Consider the following 17,061-nt stretch of genomic DNA (forward strand, 5'->3'; position numbering starts at 1 on the left):
CAATTCAGTTATTCTTAAATGAAACAGCAATAAATTTAGTTATTCTTAATTCAAACAGCAATAAATTTAATCCATTGGCCGATGAATATCATTTACAAAATACATTTTTTTTCATACATTTCCGTTTTCAGTTACTAATATTTACAAAAAATATTTTACATATAACTACGTGAGTCATTTCTCAAGCTGCCATGAGTTGATAGTCATGTGGTAATGAAAGTAGTAAAAAATAAAAAAGCTGATGTGTACACCACATGACTTCCTTGTATGGAGTATTAAATTATACGATTTTTTCCTGCATTTTGTTTAAACTTTTTTCCTCGAATTTCATTAGAGATATATTTCTCGTTCAGTTAATTCAGTTCTCACTTCGCAGCAAGGCAAAAACATATAAAAACTCAAAATATTTTCACTAAAAATTGAAAGATATAGAAATAAATAAATAAATAAATAAATAAATAAAATAGCAAATACAGTTGAAACAATTAAAAAATTGTTATACAATTAGAATTGTAGTTTCTTCGTAAAAACAAAAAATTCGGACTTCAAGCAAAGAGGCAGATTTTTCGATGCGAAAATCTAAAAATTTCGTATGGTCAAAAAAAAAAAAAAAAAAAACTGAAGGTGCAGAAAGACTTAATTCACTATTTTGGTAAGTTTCAAGTGTAAACAAATATGTCTGCTGTGGTTTAAAGAGAAAAAAAAAAAAAAAGGCTTAGCCACACTTAAACAACTTGTTGATAATTCTACAACTTTTGCCTACAGATTAACTAAAGGTATAAAAACCGTAACTGAAAGATAAAAACAACATAATTAAATCATTTTTAAAGCAAAAAATGCACTATTTACCAACACATAAGAATTAAAAAAAGGGGGTTGCTCACTGAGCTGAGCAACAGATGAAATGCTGTATGATCTTAAATTCATTTAGTGCGAAAACAAGTTATTCTACTACTTGTGCAATTGCTGCAAAGTAAGTTAATAATAATTTATTTACTAAATAATATTGATTATATTATCTCCTAAGATTAATTATGGTGGAATTATCTGAAAAGAGTGAATCTATACTTAGTAAATTCTATTTCGAAAGATGTTTTGAAGTAACTTGAATGTAAATTGTTAAAAATGTTTAATGGGGACTGGAATTAAATCATGAATAACAAAATTTCAATTGTAAAAGGATTCAATTAAAAGCAAGAATTAAATTAAATGCATGTAATCATTGTCATTGATCGGAAATTAGTTGACTTTTCAAGGGGAACAAACCAACTCCCGTTCAATGAACAATAATTAAGAAATAAATACGAAGGTGTTTCGTCCTTTACTCGAGCAATAAGGCGAAGCCAAATCGCAATTCAAGTCAGGCCAAACATTTCCGTGAATAGAAGGGATCTAGAACTAATGCAGAGATCCAAAGAACTCATTCCAAGCATTTTAGCTAATTCAATTTTGAGTGAAAAGCAGTTTCTGCAGTAAAATTGATAACGCTCGAGTAACCATCCCCCGACACCCTCGTGTTTATGCATTTGAGTTCAATATTATTTGTAAAAATTAAACATTGGAAATTGTCATTATGAAATAGAATTCAAAGTAGTTGAAATAAACATTAGAAAATTACAAAATATAAGAAAAATAATGCAATCTTTGTAAAAAACAAATCAAAAAATAAAAAATATATAATAAGAAAAGTGAATGTACATGAAGATATAAAGGCCAGAAAAAGCATTAATTAACTTACGTTCTTTCTGGTTGGGAAAGGGCAAAGTGTTCTCTTTGCGTCTGACTCGGAAGGGAACATAACATGTTACAGAAAATTCTTTAGCGGCAGTGGGAGCTTTGAATTATATCAGTCGGTAAGACTTGTGTGAAGTAATTTATGGTAGTGGGAGGGACTAGGAATTCTTGAGGAACGTGTGCTGTGAAACTCTTATTTGAGTGAAATTGTCTGTTAAAAAAATTTTTTTTTTGAAAATACTAGTGAATAGAAATTAATTAATTTCTGGCTAATTGTCGTGTCGTAATGATTGAAGAAATGATTGTAATGAGAATTGAAGAAAGGAAAAAAGGAATTTTCACTGTCATATATATATATATATATATATATATATATATATACACTTTTCATGCGGCCAATTGCACCCAAAATGAGAGGTGCACAACTACATTATTATAGCAGTCCTGTATACAAAATTTCAACATTCTGAGGGTACTTGTTTTTGAGTTATGCGAAATACATATGTACGCATGTACAGATGGCTAAAAAAAAAATCTCTTCTGAATCCATTTTAAATCAGTTTTACAATTTGTTTGGGGAAAAGCATCCTTTATTCTGTCCTTACATATAGATGTCACACAAAAACATCATTAAATTGGGTCATTCAAATAGGGGTCAGAATGGATATTTTGTTGAAATATGCTATCTGGAATTTTTGGTTATTACAATACTTCCTTTACTTTGTACAAGGATGTAAAAATGATTTTTCAATTTAGCATCAGGATTTTAAGTTTTCAGGTGTAAAATGAGCATTGAACTTTGGTTTGGTTAACTTTGAGATATATTCTAAACAGAAAGGTGGCTGTGGAACCAAATTATATGTCATACAAATTTATGCTAATAAATGATTGTTTCTTCAGCATTATGAGTTTTATTTGGTGCCAAAGTGAAATTAAGAATCTTTCAACACTTTATAATGAGAGACTAGAAGCAAGGCCGCATCACAGCTTTTCCTTTTATATATTTTTCATAGACAGTTTTTACTTCCTTGTACGAAGTAAAAAGGAAGTATTGTAATCGCGAAAAGTTTTAGGCAGCATATTTCAACGAAAATATCCATTTTGACCGCTATCGAATGCAATTTAACGGTGTTTTTGTGTGATATCTGTACGTAAGGACAGAATAAAATACTCTTTTCCTTAAAAAAAATTATAAAATTGCTTTAAAATTAATTCTGAAGAGAATTTTTCGTGGCGTCTGTATGAACGTATGTACGTGCGTACGTACGTATCTCGCATAACTCAAAAACGAGTAGCCTCAGAACGTTGAAATTTTGTATATAGGATTGCTATAACATGTAGATGTGCACCTCGTATTTTGGTTGCAATCGGCCGCACCAAACTTATATAAATATATTTATATATATATCTACTCTGTTACCCGGCTCAGTGATCTCAGTTTCTTTACTCTTATATGTTTGTAAATTGTACATTTTTTGCTTTAAAAATGATTGAATTATGTTGTTTTTATCTTCCAGTTAAGGATTTTATGCCTTTAGTAAATCTGTGTGCAATATTTTTAGAATTATCAGCAATTTTAAAGTTGTTTAATTGCCGCTAAGCCTGTTTTTAATGGTGGCCATTGATGTTTACATTTGAAACAGGAGACTAGTGGATTTGTTGCCAACCTAGAGAAACTTAGCTTCGCAACAACAAAGTTAACGCATTCATTTATTATTGCCAATTAAATCATGCTTAATTCTTTCTGGAATTTTTTCGAGGAAATAAGTGTTTGAGATTTACTTCGTAATTTTTAATTTAGATATTTTGAGTTTTTATGTATTTTTGCCTTCTCGCGAAGTGAGAACTGAATTAATTAAATGAGAAATACTCAATCGTCTGTAAAAAACTGTTTCTTTTTTGTTTTGTTTGCTTAATTTCTTTTATAGATCATTCTAGCTTTATTATAGTATTTGAACAGAACATGTGGCAACGATTAGATAATTCTATTCTTTAAATGATATAAATTTTGTGCATTATGAGTTATAATATGATATAAATATGTACATTAACTTATATAATTATTGAATTATATATCAGTTAACTTTGTTTCCATTATATAATTATCATATAAGTTAACTGTAATATAATTATTAATACTGTTAAGTGAATCTAGCGCCAGAGTGTCGCTATGGTAAACAAATACTAGAGTGAATTTTAAAGAATGCATTTATTCTATTGTGGTTTATGTGCTGTCGGCGAAGTAGATTTAATTCAATCCAATAAGTTTAAATGAAATGCAAGAAAAAATGCGTATAATTTAATATTCCAATACAAGGAAGTCATGTGGTGTACACATCAGATTTTTTTTTTTTAATGCCGGTGGTTTAGTCCTGTCATTCTATAATAAGCAAATATATTTTTTTTAAGACAGAGCCCAGGTAATCTGAAACATGATTAATTTGTGCCTAGCAAATCAGAAGTTGACTGTAATTTTTTATGCTTATTATATTTGGTAACTTTTTTTATTTCTTTCAGTTATCTGATTACACAATAACCCTTGCTCAGCCTGGAGATACACAGCTGCCTCTTACGTAAGTTTAATTTTTAACTCATAAATTTAATACCTATATATTATTCAAACCATGTTTTTAATTTAATATTGCAAATTTGAAGAAAATTTCTATTGTGCTTTAAGTTACTTTCAAGTTGGGGGGGGGGAAGTGGTAATTTTTATAAAAAGAGAATTATTATTTTTTCTTCATTACGAATATACCAGACATGATGCAGTATATGTGGATGGGAATACAATATCACTTTGATATCTGCAGGCAGGGCTGAATTAATGCTAAGCAGTGTAAGAACGAGCTAAACCAAAACCGAAAGAAAGAAGGAATGAACTAAAAACTGGCTAAACACACGTAGACCTACCAAAATCTTTATGGGCTTATGATCTCTAAAAGTCTTAATCTCGCCCTGTTTGCAGGGCAATAACAGAACTTACATTGAAATTTACTAATTACATGGTAAAAAAAAAAACTGAAATTTCTTGTTTATTTCCTATAATTGCTTTGTCGAGAACACCGACTAATTTGTCAATCGAAATTTTTTCGTTTTCACTAACCTCTGTTACTTTCTTCACTATCGGAAGAGAATTATAATGACGAGGAACTTGTTTTAAATCATATCAAAGACGGAGCACATCGAGATGAAATACTAATTTGGTAAGGAATTATAAGCCAAATAAAATAAAAACATCTGCCCTGAAGATAAGGATAGTGCTGACAGATCAACTTCCAATTCATTACACGCGGCGTTCCCCCCGCCAAGCAGCGTGAAATTGATAAACAGATTTCGGATTTCAAAACATACTTTCGCTTTAGATCCTTTACATATTAACAAATATATATCGGAAATTCTATTTGATATAATCGAAAGTTTAAGCTTACTTTTATAAAATTGCTCTTACAGTCTGCAAAAAATAATAAGCCGGATCCAATTCGAAAATTAAGGAACAACGCAATCATCAACATTAACTGAAATAGATAATTAAATAATTTTAGCTTATACGTCCATTATACATAAAACGCGCACTCGAAAACGTATTCTGCACTTGCGCACACTCATATGCGCAGTCGTAAAAGGTGTTACGCGCACGCGTAAACGCCTATGCGCATGTGTCAACGCGGCGCATGCGCAGAAAGTTTTTAGTTTTGAGGTCCGGATTATAGATCATTCCGAATTATGGGTGTCCGAATTAATGACTTTTGACTGTATAATGATGCATATTCAGATTTTCTGCAAAACTGAATGACAAGGCTATTACAATATTTTGCAGCAGACACAGTTCATAATTTTTATTTTTTAGGTATTGCATCTTGGATAGCTTGCATGTTCATGTGTACTTTTCATGAAATTTTATTCTGTTCATGTTGTTTCTATTTTCTGAGAAATATTTATGCCATGGAACCCATTGCTACAGCTTTTATAACATATGCTGTGCCAGTTACTTAACATCCATGCAATGTATGATAACAGTTTTATATTGTATGCAATGTCATTGTCAGGTCCAGCTGTTAATAGAATTTTAAGTTTTATTTGAATTTTTTTAAGATGAAGCAAGTTTGCCACGATTTCTCTGCAACACTTTGTATAACATAACATTGCTTTTACTGCTATGTGTATGAGCTGCCACTGCATCTATAATATTTTTATTAACTGTCCAAGCTCCATGACAGGCTTTATCCAGTCGTGAGTTTTTTTACCACTTGGTATATATAATCTTATAATTTAAGATATTTTACTTCCTTACTTTCTTTAATAATATAAATGGCATCTTAATGAATGTGAGTTTATGAAAGTAGAGACTAAAATAAGTAAATATACAAATTTAGCTAATAAAAGCTGTTTAAATACAGATCTTAATGACACATATAAAAACTCGCACCTCTCAGAGGGTTAATAAAAAAATTATTTCAAGCAAGATAAGTGTAATTTTTTATGTCTTGATATAGGCTTTCTTCTATGAATATGTCACCTGTTGCTTTTGAGTCTAAATGTTATTGTAAAAATTTAGAAATAAGTTGGTCAGTTGCATTTAAATTTAGAGGATCTGGGGCTATAATTAGATAAAAATTACTCTAGGGAGAAAGAATTTTAAATAAATAATATAAAAATTGAGCACATATCCAGTGCTTTAAGTTATCAGTGTACTTTTCAAGGTCATTTATTAGATGGTATAATTGCTAAGTTGACTTATTTATCTTGATTGAATTGGCTTATGTTATTTATTGCACTTGAAGTGTTTTTCAGTGTGGATATAAAACCTATGCACCATAATATTTTTTCAAATAATTCTATGCAAGTAAAATAAATATTTATGCTGAAATATATTTAATTCTGTGTAATTGACATATTCCGAAAGAATCAATATGAAGATCATAGAAAAAAATAAAATATAGTAAAATTGATACAAATGTACCATTCTGTAAGAACGTCCCATACATTTTAAATCTAATTACATAAAAGAATTCTCAAATACATATGAATTTTCTTGTACATAATTACAGCATTGTGAAAATTTTGTGACATTTAACCGTTGTATGTACTAATGCCTTGTTAATGCACATGTGTCCTTAACACGTTGAATGCCACGTGCATTTGCATAGTTTGCCCATGGCGCCAACATGAATTTTTGATTATTCGATGCATACTATGTTGAAATATTATCTACAGAAGATAAGGTGAGTTATGTAATTGTGTTTAATGCATTTTTCTTGGTGGGGGATCACCGCTTACTCCTGAAGGGCTGCAGACCATTTTTACAATTTATTTTTTAAATTTTTGCGATCTATTACTCTTCAAAACATTGTAGTAACAATAAAAATTTATCTGTATTGATATTTACTTTAATTTTATATTTTTACTTTTGGTCGAGTCGGCTGTCGCCCGTGGCCCCTACGGTGCTGTAGCCGAGTCGAGTGCCGGCCGCCGTTGACCCCCCACGGCAGTCAACGCGTTAAGAGTTTAAATACATGCACACACAGCAGTAATTAATTTAATATCTTTATTTTGTATCTTTAACTGATCAATATCTTCAGTGTAGTACAATAGTTTTTTTTTTTTTTTTCATTACAATAGACTTTTACTCTACTTTTCTCTCTTCTGGGATAATAATCTCCCCATTTTGTAAATATATATTCCTTTGTGATACTTTTGAGAACTGGGAGAAGTACTATTGAAATCTAGATAATAAATTTAGAGAATTACAGATTAATTTTATGAATTTTCTGATGTATTGACACTTTGATAAATTTTATTTGAGTAATCATATGCAAGTATAAAGAATTCTCTAATATTAACTCCAGTGGTTCCAATTGATTTTAGTCTACCATGGAAATGGTTGTCTTCAAGAGATAATGTTAATACTGATGTTGAATTTATGTTCACATTTGGAAGTGGCTGTTTTCGAGAGTGACTCATCATGGGAAAATTACCTGCATCCAGATAAATGAATTTACTGGGTTTATTAGTTTTCATAATATTATTTTTATTGTATAAAGAATTGTATTTTATATTGTCAATATACAAAATTTGATTAAAACTATTCTTATTAAATAATAAAATTAAGTGGTTTATTAATTTTTTTATGATTTGTGATAATGGAAATGTTTTTATTTTGTTAATTCATAACCATTTTCATGTGAAAAAATGCGATTCAATAAAATTTATTTAATTTAAAATTAAATTTTGCTTAATTAAAGAACTCATTTGAAAGTGAAATACCCCCCCCACACACACACAATAAAGTCAGAGAATCTGCTTTTAAAATCTAAAAATACATATTCACAAAATTATAGTCAGAATTATGTTCTAAATTGTTTTACTTTCGACAAATTAAGTAATAACTATTAAGAGTAAATAACTGAATTGTATAATTATAATGCATTATAATAATTCTGGAATTTTCTTTTTTAGGGGAGCATCTTTTATTCAACTTTTAAGGAATTTAGGACCTGACAATTGTCTTAAAATTCTTCTGTTTGCATTGACTGAGCAAAAAATTTTGTTTCATTCATTGCGCCCTGATGTCCTTACGAGTGTTGCTGAAGCAGTAGTCATGGTAATATTATTACTTTTCAAAAGTCTTTTTGTATTGGATGTCTATCTTGTGTAGAGATATTAATTATTTTTTAACTAAATTTTATTAATTAAACAAATTATCTGAATGAACTACCATTCTGGAGTTAAATAAATGCTTCATAATTGTATGATAACAAAGCTGGAGTTTTGCAAAATTGCAATTGTAGATTATGACTACTAAATGAACATTTCAATTTCGTCTGAAGAAAATTATAAATTTTGCTGCAGAGTTTGTAATCATAAGTCACTACTTGTTGTTTATCTGGTACATGCCAACTGTCTAGAAACAATCTCTTAACATCTTTTGCATATGAAATCTGTTTTTTTAATTTCTGCCATGTGTTGTTTGGCTATTCATAAGTAAGAAGGCAAGTGATGATGTGCTGTACCACACTGCTCCTTATTCTTCCATTTTGCTGATCCCCACTAATGTTGCATTTCTTGTGTGTAGATGCCAGTACTAGAAACCAAGTTGACATTGTGTGTTGGGGGGGAAGTGGAGTAATTCATCTGAACAAGCTCATGACAATCAATCAAGAGTCACTGGTGGTATTTTATGAGGAACTGACAGGTGCTGGACAACCCAATAATTTATTTTCTATTATTTATTCATCTTCACAGGAAATAATGGTGGTATTTTTACCATTGTTTTTATGGAAAAAATTAATTCATATGTTCAACAAAATTTAATTGGGTAAGTTAATTTGTATTGGCTATTCTCAACAAATGGATTAAGTTGCAAATGCCCAGCCATTTGGAACAACAGCTATGAATTATGCAGTTGTATATATTGATAGTATCTATATTATTTGTATCTTGATTCATTCTTAACAACACATTATTCCTTTGATCTTAATACATTACTGTAATGACTGTAACTATGTCAATGCTTCTGTTCTGATGTATATAATATATATTTTAATTCTCTTCAGAATGATCAGTGTTTATCAGTATTTCTCAGAAGCAGTTGCAGTAGTTATGATCAGAAATTACTTAGTCATTTTATTGAGTGATAAAATTTAGAAAAAATGAGAGGGCTATTTTGAATTTAGTAAAAGCAAAGGTGAATTTAATTGGTAAATTTAATATGGTTTAAATATAAAATAATTTAACCGATAGAAAATAATCAAAGGCAATTATGATTAGGAGAATATTAATCATAACAGCAATGTAAGAATAGGGCAAATTGTTCCATAGAAAATGAAAATAGTTAGCAAACAAATTTAAAATTAGAAGCTTTTGTGATATTTTATTTTCAACACAGGCAATTTCATAGCAACTTACAGGCAGCTTTTATAGTTATTATTTTAAAAATGTTATAGAATTACTGATGAAGCATGTTAAAATATTCTTAGGGTGTAAAGGGCTAAAACTTGGAAGGCAGTTATAATTATTTTTGAGGAGAATAAAAAAGTTCATTTTAAATTGTAGTATCTTTTATTTTTATTTTGTTTTATTTATTTATTTTTATGTAAGGAATTATTGTATTACCTTGGATATGCTGTTGTAGTGTAAGTTGTTAAGCAAATTAAAAAAAAAAAAAAAAAAAAAAAAATCACCTGACAGTATGTCATATATTGCTAAAGTGTATGAATTTGTGATTTCTGGTTTATTGAATGAAACATAAAGTACTATATATTTTATTCTTATTTAAAGTTAAATATATCATTTGAAGTTTAATCATTATCTGAGTTCACATTTTATTTCACTAGCTAATATTTCCTTTCCATTGGCAATGTCCATATATACCTCTGTGCCCACTTGGTCTGTCGGATGTTTTGTGCGCACCAGTGCCATTTTTAGTTGGTAAGTTTGAAATTGGTGAAATTGCAAATACCATATTTTACTGGCATATTTCTTTCTCTCTCTCTCTTTTTTTTTATTTACCACTTGAAAACTGGCAGGGGAAAAATATATGATGTACACAGTTTCTGAAGAAATGGCTTAATTGACAAATATGGTACATTAAAACATACACATAAAGACACACGAATATTATTATATATTTTAAAGGCCTTATCAATTTCAATTATATTTTTTTTATTTACACAAAATACTTCCTATTTGTGTGTATGTTTTACATTGCTACCATAAATCAGAAGTTTCTAAATCATACGCCAAAGAAATTTAGGGGGAAAGTATAGGAGGTGGAGAAATATGCAAATAAGTATGGTATTTATCAGAATTTCATACATTGAACTGTAATTAAACTGCTTATGTAATTTGTTCCAATTCAGATTATCCTCTAAGCAATTTTGCATAGCTTTGTGTTTGCTATAAAGTCATATATTTTTTCAAAACTAAATGTAATATATTCATTATTATAGATTAAAAAAATTAGACTTTGTTCTGGAGATATTAAATAAGTAGTTTCTGTAAAGTTGAAACCAAATGATGAAATAATAAGGGAACAGTGAGAAACTTTTGAATGAGTATTTTAAAATTTAATAATATAGCATGTTTATGGATAAGCTTCAAATTTATTCTCTTTTCCAAAAAAAGACATTTTGTGCAATATAGTAAACCATAGATAAAAATAACTTGTAGTCAGTTGCTTCTTAAATGGAATTAGTTGCTCAGTAACGAAAAAAAAAAAAAAATAGTTTGAATGAATTGAACATAATTATCTCTTTCTGAAGGAGTACTGTACTCTTTAAATAGTATCCTAGTCTGAGGGAAAAAGTATTGTAAATAAATTTAAACATATGTATCTCTTTCTGAAGATATCCTACTCTTTAAATAGTATCCTAGTTTAAAATAAACGTACAGAGTTTCAGAGTTTATTATAAACAGAATTTTCTTGTAACCTTTTTCATTATACTGCTGTATGAAATATGTATGATATTTTTTTATTTCACACAGGTGTCGATTCTCGATATTTTGACCTTTTTGATCCACCGCATGATGTCACTTGTGTTGATTTGGATACAAATTCTATTTTTATGTATGTATTATTTTATTAAGGTATTTTCCATAAACAAAATACATAAATGATAATCATGAATTGGTTTTAGTAAAATTACATCTAAAATTTTCTATTTAGTTCTGAAGAAAAAAGAGGTCTGAATGTGAAACTCTTCCCCAAAGTGAGTTTTTTATTGTGGTATATTATTTGTTTTATAAAAATATGAAATATATTTGTGATATATCAAATATGCATGTTCGCATAGTTTTGGTAATTTGATAGTTTAAAAATATGTTTATAAAGTTGGAGAACCTGAGAAAAATTTTATAATGTTAAAAATACACAAATTAACATAAATAGGATGATATATATAAAATACAGGATTATAAAGAAGAATCATCCGATTACAAAATTTATTATTTTCCATAATTACAAACAGAAAATTATAAATAATGTGTCATTGTAAAGGAAAAAATATTAAATTTTTTGCACAAGTGTTCAGTGTGATTTGGTCACCCATATAATATAAATACGATATGCCATTTCTTGCGAGACACATTGTAATGTTTCACTATTAACTTTTTGTAAAGCATCACAAATGCATTATTTAAGTTCAGGCAAACTTGTAGGCAAAGGTGGTATGACCTTTGACATATCCCCAAAGGCAGAAGTCACATGGGGCTAAGTCAGGTGACCTAGGAGGGTAGCTGTGTAGGCGAGCTACATTAAGACCAATCCAATGGTGTGGTAGTTCTCTGTTTAGAAATTTATGATGGGGCAGTGCACCATCTTGTTGAAGAAAGGAAATTTTGCATATGTTCCTTAAACCGAGAGAAAAGCCAAATTCTTGGATCAAATAATCTTTGTAAACAGTTTTATAGGTAAAAAGTACTGAATGTGAGAAAAAGTGTAAAACTGCTCAAAGAAATTTACAATACATTATGGAGTATAGATCACAGAAATGTCTTTAAATCGTAATATTGCAATGCCAATTAATAAATACATTGTGACTGCTCCTTTTAAGTCAGCCAGTGATACTAGTGTTTTTTTTAACATTAAGTGCATGAAAATTTTAAATGGTTAAGATTATGCATTTCCTTGCCTGTCACAGTGCTGAAAAATTATGTTATAAATTCTAACTGCTATTTAAGTAAAAATGATCTTATGAGATAAGAGTTTCAATTTTGATGCCTTCAGTTTTTGCGCTATGTATTTTGTCAATCAGTGCTAATGGATTGTTGCAATATTGAATTCAAGAATTTTTGACCATACATATTGTTGCATGCGTATGGGTTGTAATAGATTGAATGCACACAGGTCTGGATGATAGATTGATAAATTTATTTTATCACAAGAAAAGAAGTCAGAGTTTGGAATACCCATACATGTATTCACAGAGTACAGTCAGTAGTTGCACTTAAAACTGCTAAGAACGTTAAACTGAATGCAATGAAAAGCACATCTTAAAGCAAAAGTTAGCCCTGAGATATCTCAGTACTCCGAACTCATGTTGAATGAACAACTTGCAACTTCAAAAACTAAGAGCAGATGCTCTCTCCAGTCTTATATAGTTTTCACCTGGCCGTTCAGATATTTCTAGTACTTTCTGCTTCTTGAAATTACTGAAAGGCAACATGAGGGCCAAATTACGGTTACAGCTAATATAGTGATAAATTACATTTATTAAATTACAATAACTATTATGATGATATAGGGACGAGACTAAAATGACGTCAAATGATCACCAAGTTTTGTGACTTTTGGCGATAAAATTAGCCACCAGAACTATTGTCAGCTTGGTGATACCTTGCTAAATTAGCAATATACGCATTTACTCAATGTTAAATGGACTTCCCCATGTATTCTTACTTTTCTGGTATAGCTTGGCTCTCTAGACTTTTTTTTATGTTACATTACACAGAAAAATACAACAATTTCACATACAATTGCACTAAAATCATTTATCTGTGTGCAATATTTGTGACAATTTATTCATACCAGCAAGAAATTTTTCCTTATGAACACTGTGCAAAGACACAGAAGACTTACTATTGTCACTGTGCAAAGACTTATTGTAGAGTTGTTGGCAGTTTCTTTTTGTTTTCCTACACAGTGATAATATGCACAGATTTGAAATTTGGTCAGTAATTAGCAAAGCTTCATGCTACAGAAAGAGATGTTACAGCCTACATGAGGTTTATAGGACACTAGTTGTGATGCATTATGTCACACATGCAACTGACTTAACACTTGGCATGCAGACAACGTATTTTTACGTTTTTTGCAGTCTGTCACTGGAGTGCAGGTCACATAAAAATATGTATGGCATGCAGGCAATGTATTTTTACGTTTTTTGCAGTCTGTCACTGGAGTGCGGGTCGCGTAAAAATACGCATTTAGTACATTTGTGGTGGATACCCGCTAACCACCACAAATCTAGACATTATATGGGTGTTGTTTACGTTGCTAGGCAACGCTTTGCATTTTCCTTTCAACAAGTTACGATTAGTTGAGTTACTTGGCCTTTTGTTGAGTTATTTCGTCTTCAATTCTTAGCTCCAGAACATACAAGTCATGTTTTGTCAATTTGAAGCGTGGTTTTTTTATTATTTATTAAATAAATTGATGAAATGAACCGTTGTGACAAAGATAGTGATGAAGAAATAAGCGCTGAGAGATTATCGGACTTTTCGTATGATAGTGAATCTGAAAGTCAAGATATCGAAGAAAGTGACGATGATGAATTATTCCACGTTCTCAAGTGTTCGTCCGAAGAAGAATTTCTAGTAGTTCTGAAACAACTTCTGATGAAGAAGCAGATGAATGGTCATCGATTAACAATCCTCCAGACCTTGAAGAGTTATTGGGTCATCCTGGGATAACTAACATGGCTAATGTTCCTGAATCCACAGCTGATGCAGTAAAGTTATTTATAGACGAAGACTTTTTTGCATATTTACTCACGGAATCAAACAGGTATTATTATCAAAATATGAATCAGTTCAAAATATCTCCCAAAAGCACGAAATGGAGAGATATTACGATTCCGGAGATGTAGAAATTTTTTGGGCTTATTATTTTCATGGGACAAGTTCGTAAAGATGTCCGAGACGATTATTGGTCAACTGATGTCTGCACAAGTACATTGTTTTTTTCAAAAACTATGTCAAGAAATAGATTTTGCCAAATATGGAAGGCTTGGCATTTCAATAACAATGAAGACATCACAGACGATTCTGATCGATTATTCAAAGTCAGGCCTATACTAAATTATTTTGTTGAAAAATTCAATAACATTTACAAACCGAAACAACAAGTATTGTTAGATGAGAGCATAATACCTTGGACAGGACGATTGTTTTTTTGAGTTTACAACGCTGGAAAAATTATAAAATATGGCATACTCATACGAATATTGTCTGAAAGTGATACTGTTTATATTTGCAATTTTGAAGTTTATGCAGCTCAAGGATTATGTTTGATCGAAACGACACTCACAGTAGTTTTGCCATATACTGATGTCTGGCACCATTTGTATATGGATAATTACTACAACATTTAGGTTTGGTTTCCTTAAATTCGTATTTTTTTTTTTTCTTCTTCCCCCTGTAGAAGGGCTTCAGCATCGATAACACGGAAGCCCTTTTACAGGGGGAAGAAGAAAAAAAAAAAAAAAAAATACGAATTTGCGGAACAATTAGGAAGAATAGAGGTCTATCAGACTGCCTGAAAAAAACTAATTTGAAAAAGAAACAATCTTTTGAAGAAAAAATGATATATTGGTACAAGTTTGGCAATCCAAGAAAGAAGTCAGTCTCATCCATTCCGCAGAAATGAAAGAAAGTAGTAATGTTGATCGTATCAGGAGACAAAAAATTATAAAGCTAAATGCTTTGATCGACTACAACAAGTACATGAAAGGAGTAGATCGGGCCGATCAGTATTTGTCCTACTATAGTATTTTGCATGAAACAGTGAAGTGGACAAAGTGCTTAGTTATGTATATGATGAATTGTGCATTTTTCAATAGATATATAGTATACAATTTGACAAAGATGCAAAAAATAAAATACAAGAAATTTTTGCCTGACATCGCACGACATTGGGTTACTGATGAACCAGAGCAAATGATATCCAAATGCAACCCTCCTGGAAGAGTGTCCATGGATATGCGCAAACACATATTTCAGAAAATTCTTGGTGCCGGGAAGAAGAAAAATCCACAAAGACAATGTCGCGTGTGCGCATTAAAAAAAGTACGAAGTGAAACGTGTTTCATATGTAGCTTTTGCCTTGTTCCTCTTCATAGAAGAAAATGCTTTGAACGGTACCATGCTGTAAAGAACTATTAACGTGTTATCAGCTCTATTTGTGCTTGTTATGAAAAAATATTTTTGAATACATTGTAAAATTTTAAAAATTGTTTATTTTCATGATTTCGTAAAAATATTGTTTTTTTTTTTTTTTTTCTCTTTCCTTGTTAAATAATCAGAGTTTATATTTAAGTGTAAAATAAAAAAAAGTTTCGTTCATAAAAACAAATTAGTTTTCGATTTACTGCGATTTTCTTGAATAACCATACTTCCACACGATTCACGAAAAAACGCCTGCTGCACGCTTAAGTTCGTGGCGAAGTAAAACCGCATGAAGTGTTAATAAACGTGGTTTTTCTTCCCCTCAAATTAATGATATTTGTAGTATCTACCCTTTTTCATATCAGTAATATTATGCTGTGATTTTGTTTTCAGACTTAACAATTATGTCTGTGAACGTGTTTCCTTAAAATCATATGATTATTTTTTTATAGCGTCTTATCTTGATATTCGGAAATAGAATACGAAATTGTTTTTAGTTAATCCATTATTTATTTCTTTAAATTAATTTTGGAATTTTCTAGAGTATTTTCAGGGATGAGATGAAACATTTTTTCCTGCCTTATTTGTGTTTTTTGGTAGCAGTTTCCGTGATGTATAATTTTTTTTATTTTATCAAACAGTCCCACTCTATCTAACTTGCATTACTAACACTAATCATCATATTCCTAAATCTGTTCTTCTTTCTATTCTAATAATGTGAAAAAGATATATAAACTTTAATTCAATATTTTGTATTTATTCTTATATTTATAATGTAATACATTGTAGAGATATTGAATATTATTAGAATTGTTATTAGTAAGATTTTCTCAGTATTGTTAGTTTCATTTAATTCCTTAGAATATATAAAAGTCATCCTTTAATAAACTAATAATACTCTGTACAGTGGTAATAAACTATCTGTAATTTTATAGCGTTCTGCCAGGATACTACGTAATACTCTGCAGTCTTTGTATGAAAAACTGGGATCCGTTCGTACTAATGCATCTTCTTCATTACTTTTAGCGACTAACTCTGCATTGATTGATTATGATTTTAAAGCTAAGAAAAAAGAGGTAAGTGCATTTGAGATGAATAATTTTCTAAATGTTTGCAAAATTTGAAGAATTGTGTTACGAAGAATGATAGTTTTCATAGGAATTTAAGTTTCAGACCAAAATATTAGAAACTCATTAAAGCCTGCTTTTATATTTGACCATGGATTTATAAAAGTTATGATGTTCTTGTTCATGATGACTATCTGGCTGCCTTTGTTGGCCTTTGAAATTATATCTAGGATAGAATGAATTTCGCGCATTATAGCTCTTTCTCTCACATTTAGGTTTGGTTTCAAAAACTAACTGTGTTTCACATTTGAAAAGAAAATTTCTGTTCTACTTAACGACCCTAATTCCAATCCATTTTTACCATCAGCCTTTAAGAAAA

At 30.1% G+C, this 17,061-nt stretch overlaps 1 protein-coding gene across 3 annotated transcripts in view; it reads left to right on the forward strand.

Moving 5' to 3' along the window:
• Positions 1-17,061, forward strand: part of Crag (DENN domain-containing protein Crag) — a 171,639-nt gene that overhangs the window by 51,854 nt on the left and 102,724 nt on the right. For all 3 annotated transcript variants that reach the window (XM_085810501.1, XM_085810503.1, XM_085810502.1), the window contains 6 exons: positions 4,252-4,307; positions 8,191-8,335; positions 10,068-10,161; positions 11,218-11,299; positions 11,399-11,441; positions 16,551-16,691. In XM_085810501.1, the coding sequence (XP_085666627.1) occupies positions 4,252-4,307; positions 8,191-8,335; positions 10,068-10,161; positions 11,218-11,299; positions 11,399-11,441; positions 16,551-16,691 (561 nt within the window). The remainder of the gene's footprint in view (positions 1-4,251; positions 4,308-8,190; positions 8,336-10,067; positions 10,162-11,217; positions 11,300-11,398; positions 11,442-16,550; positions 16,692-17,061) is intronic.

This window comes from Stegodyphus dumicola, chromosome 2, assembly GCF_044657685.1.
Source record: "Stegodyphus dumicola isolate Sdum_Otavi_A_Nest chromosome 2, ASM4465768v1".
Classification (NCBI taxonomy): domain Eukaryota; kingdom Metazoa; phylum Arthropoda; class Arachnida; order Araneae; family Eresidae; genus Stegodyphus; species Stegodyphus dumicola.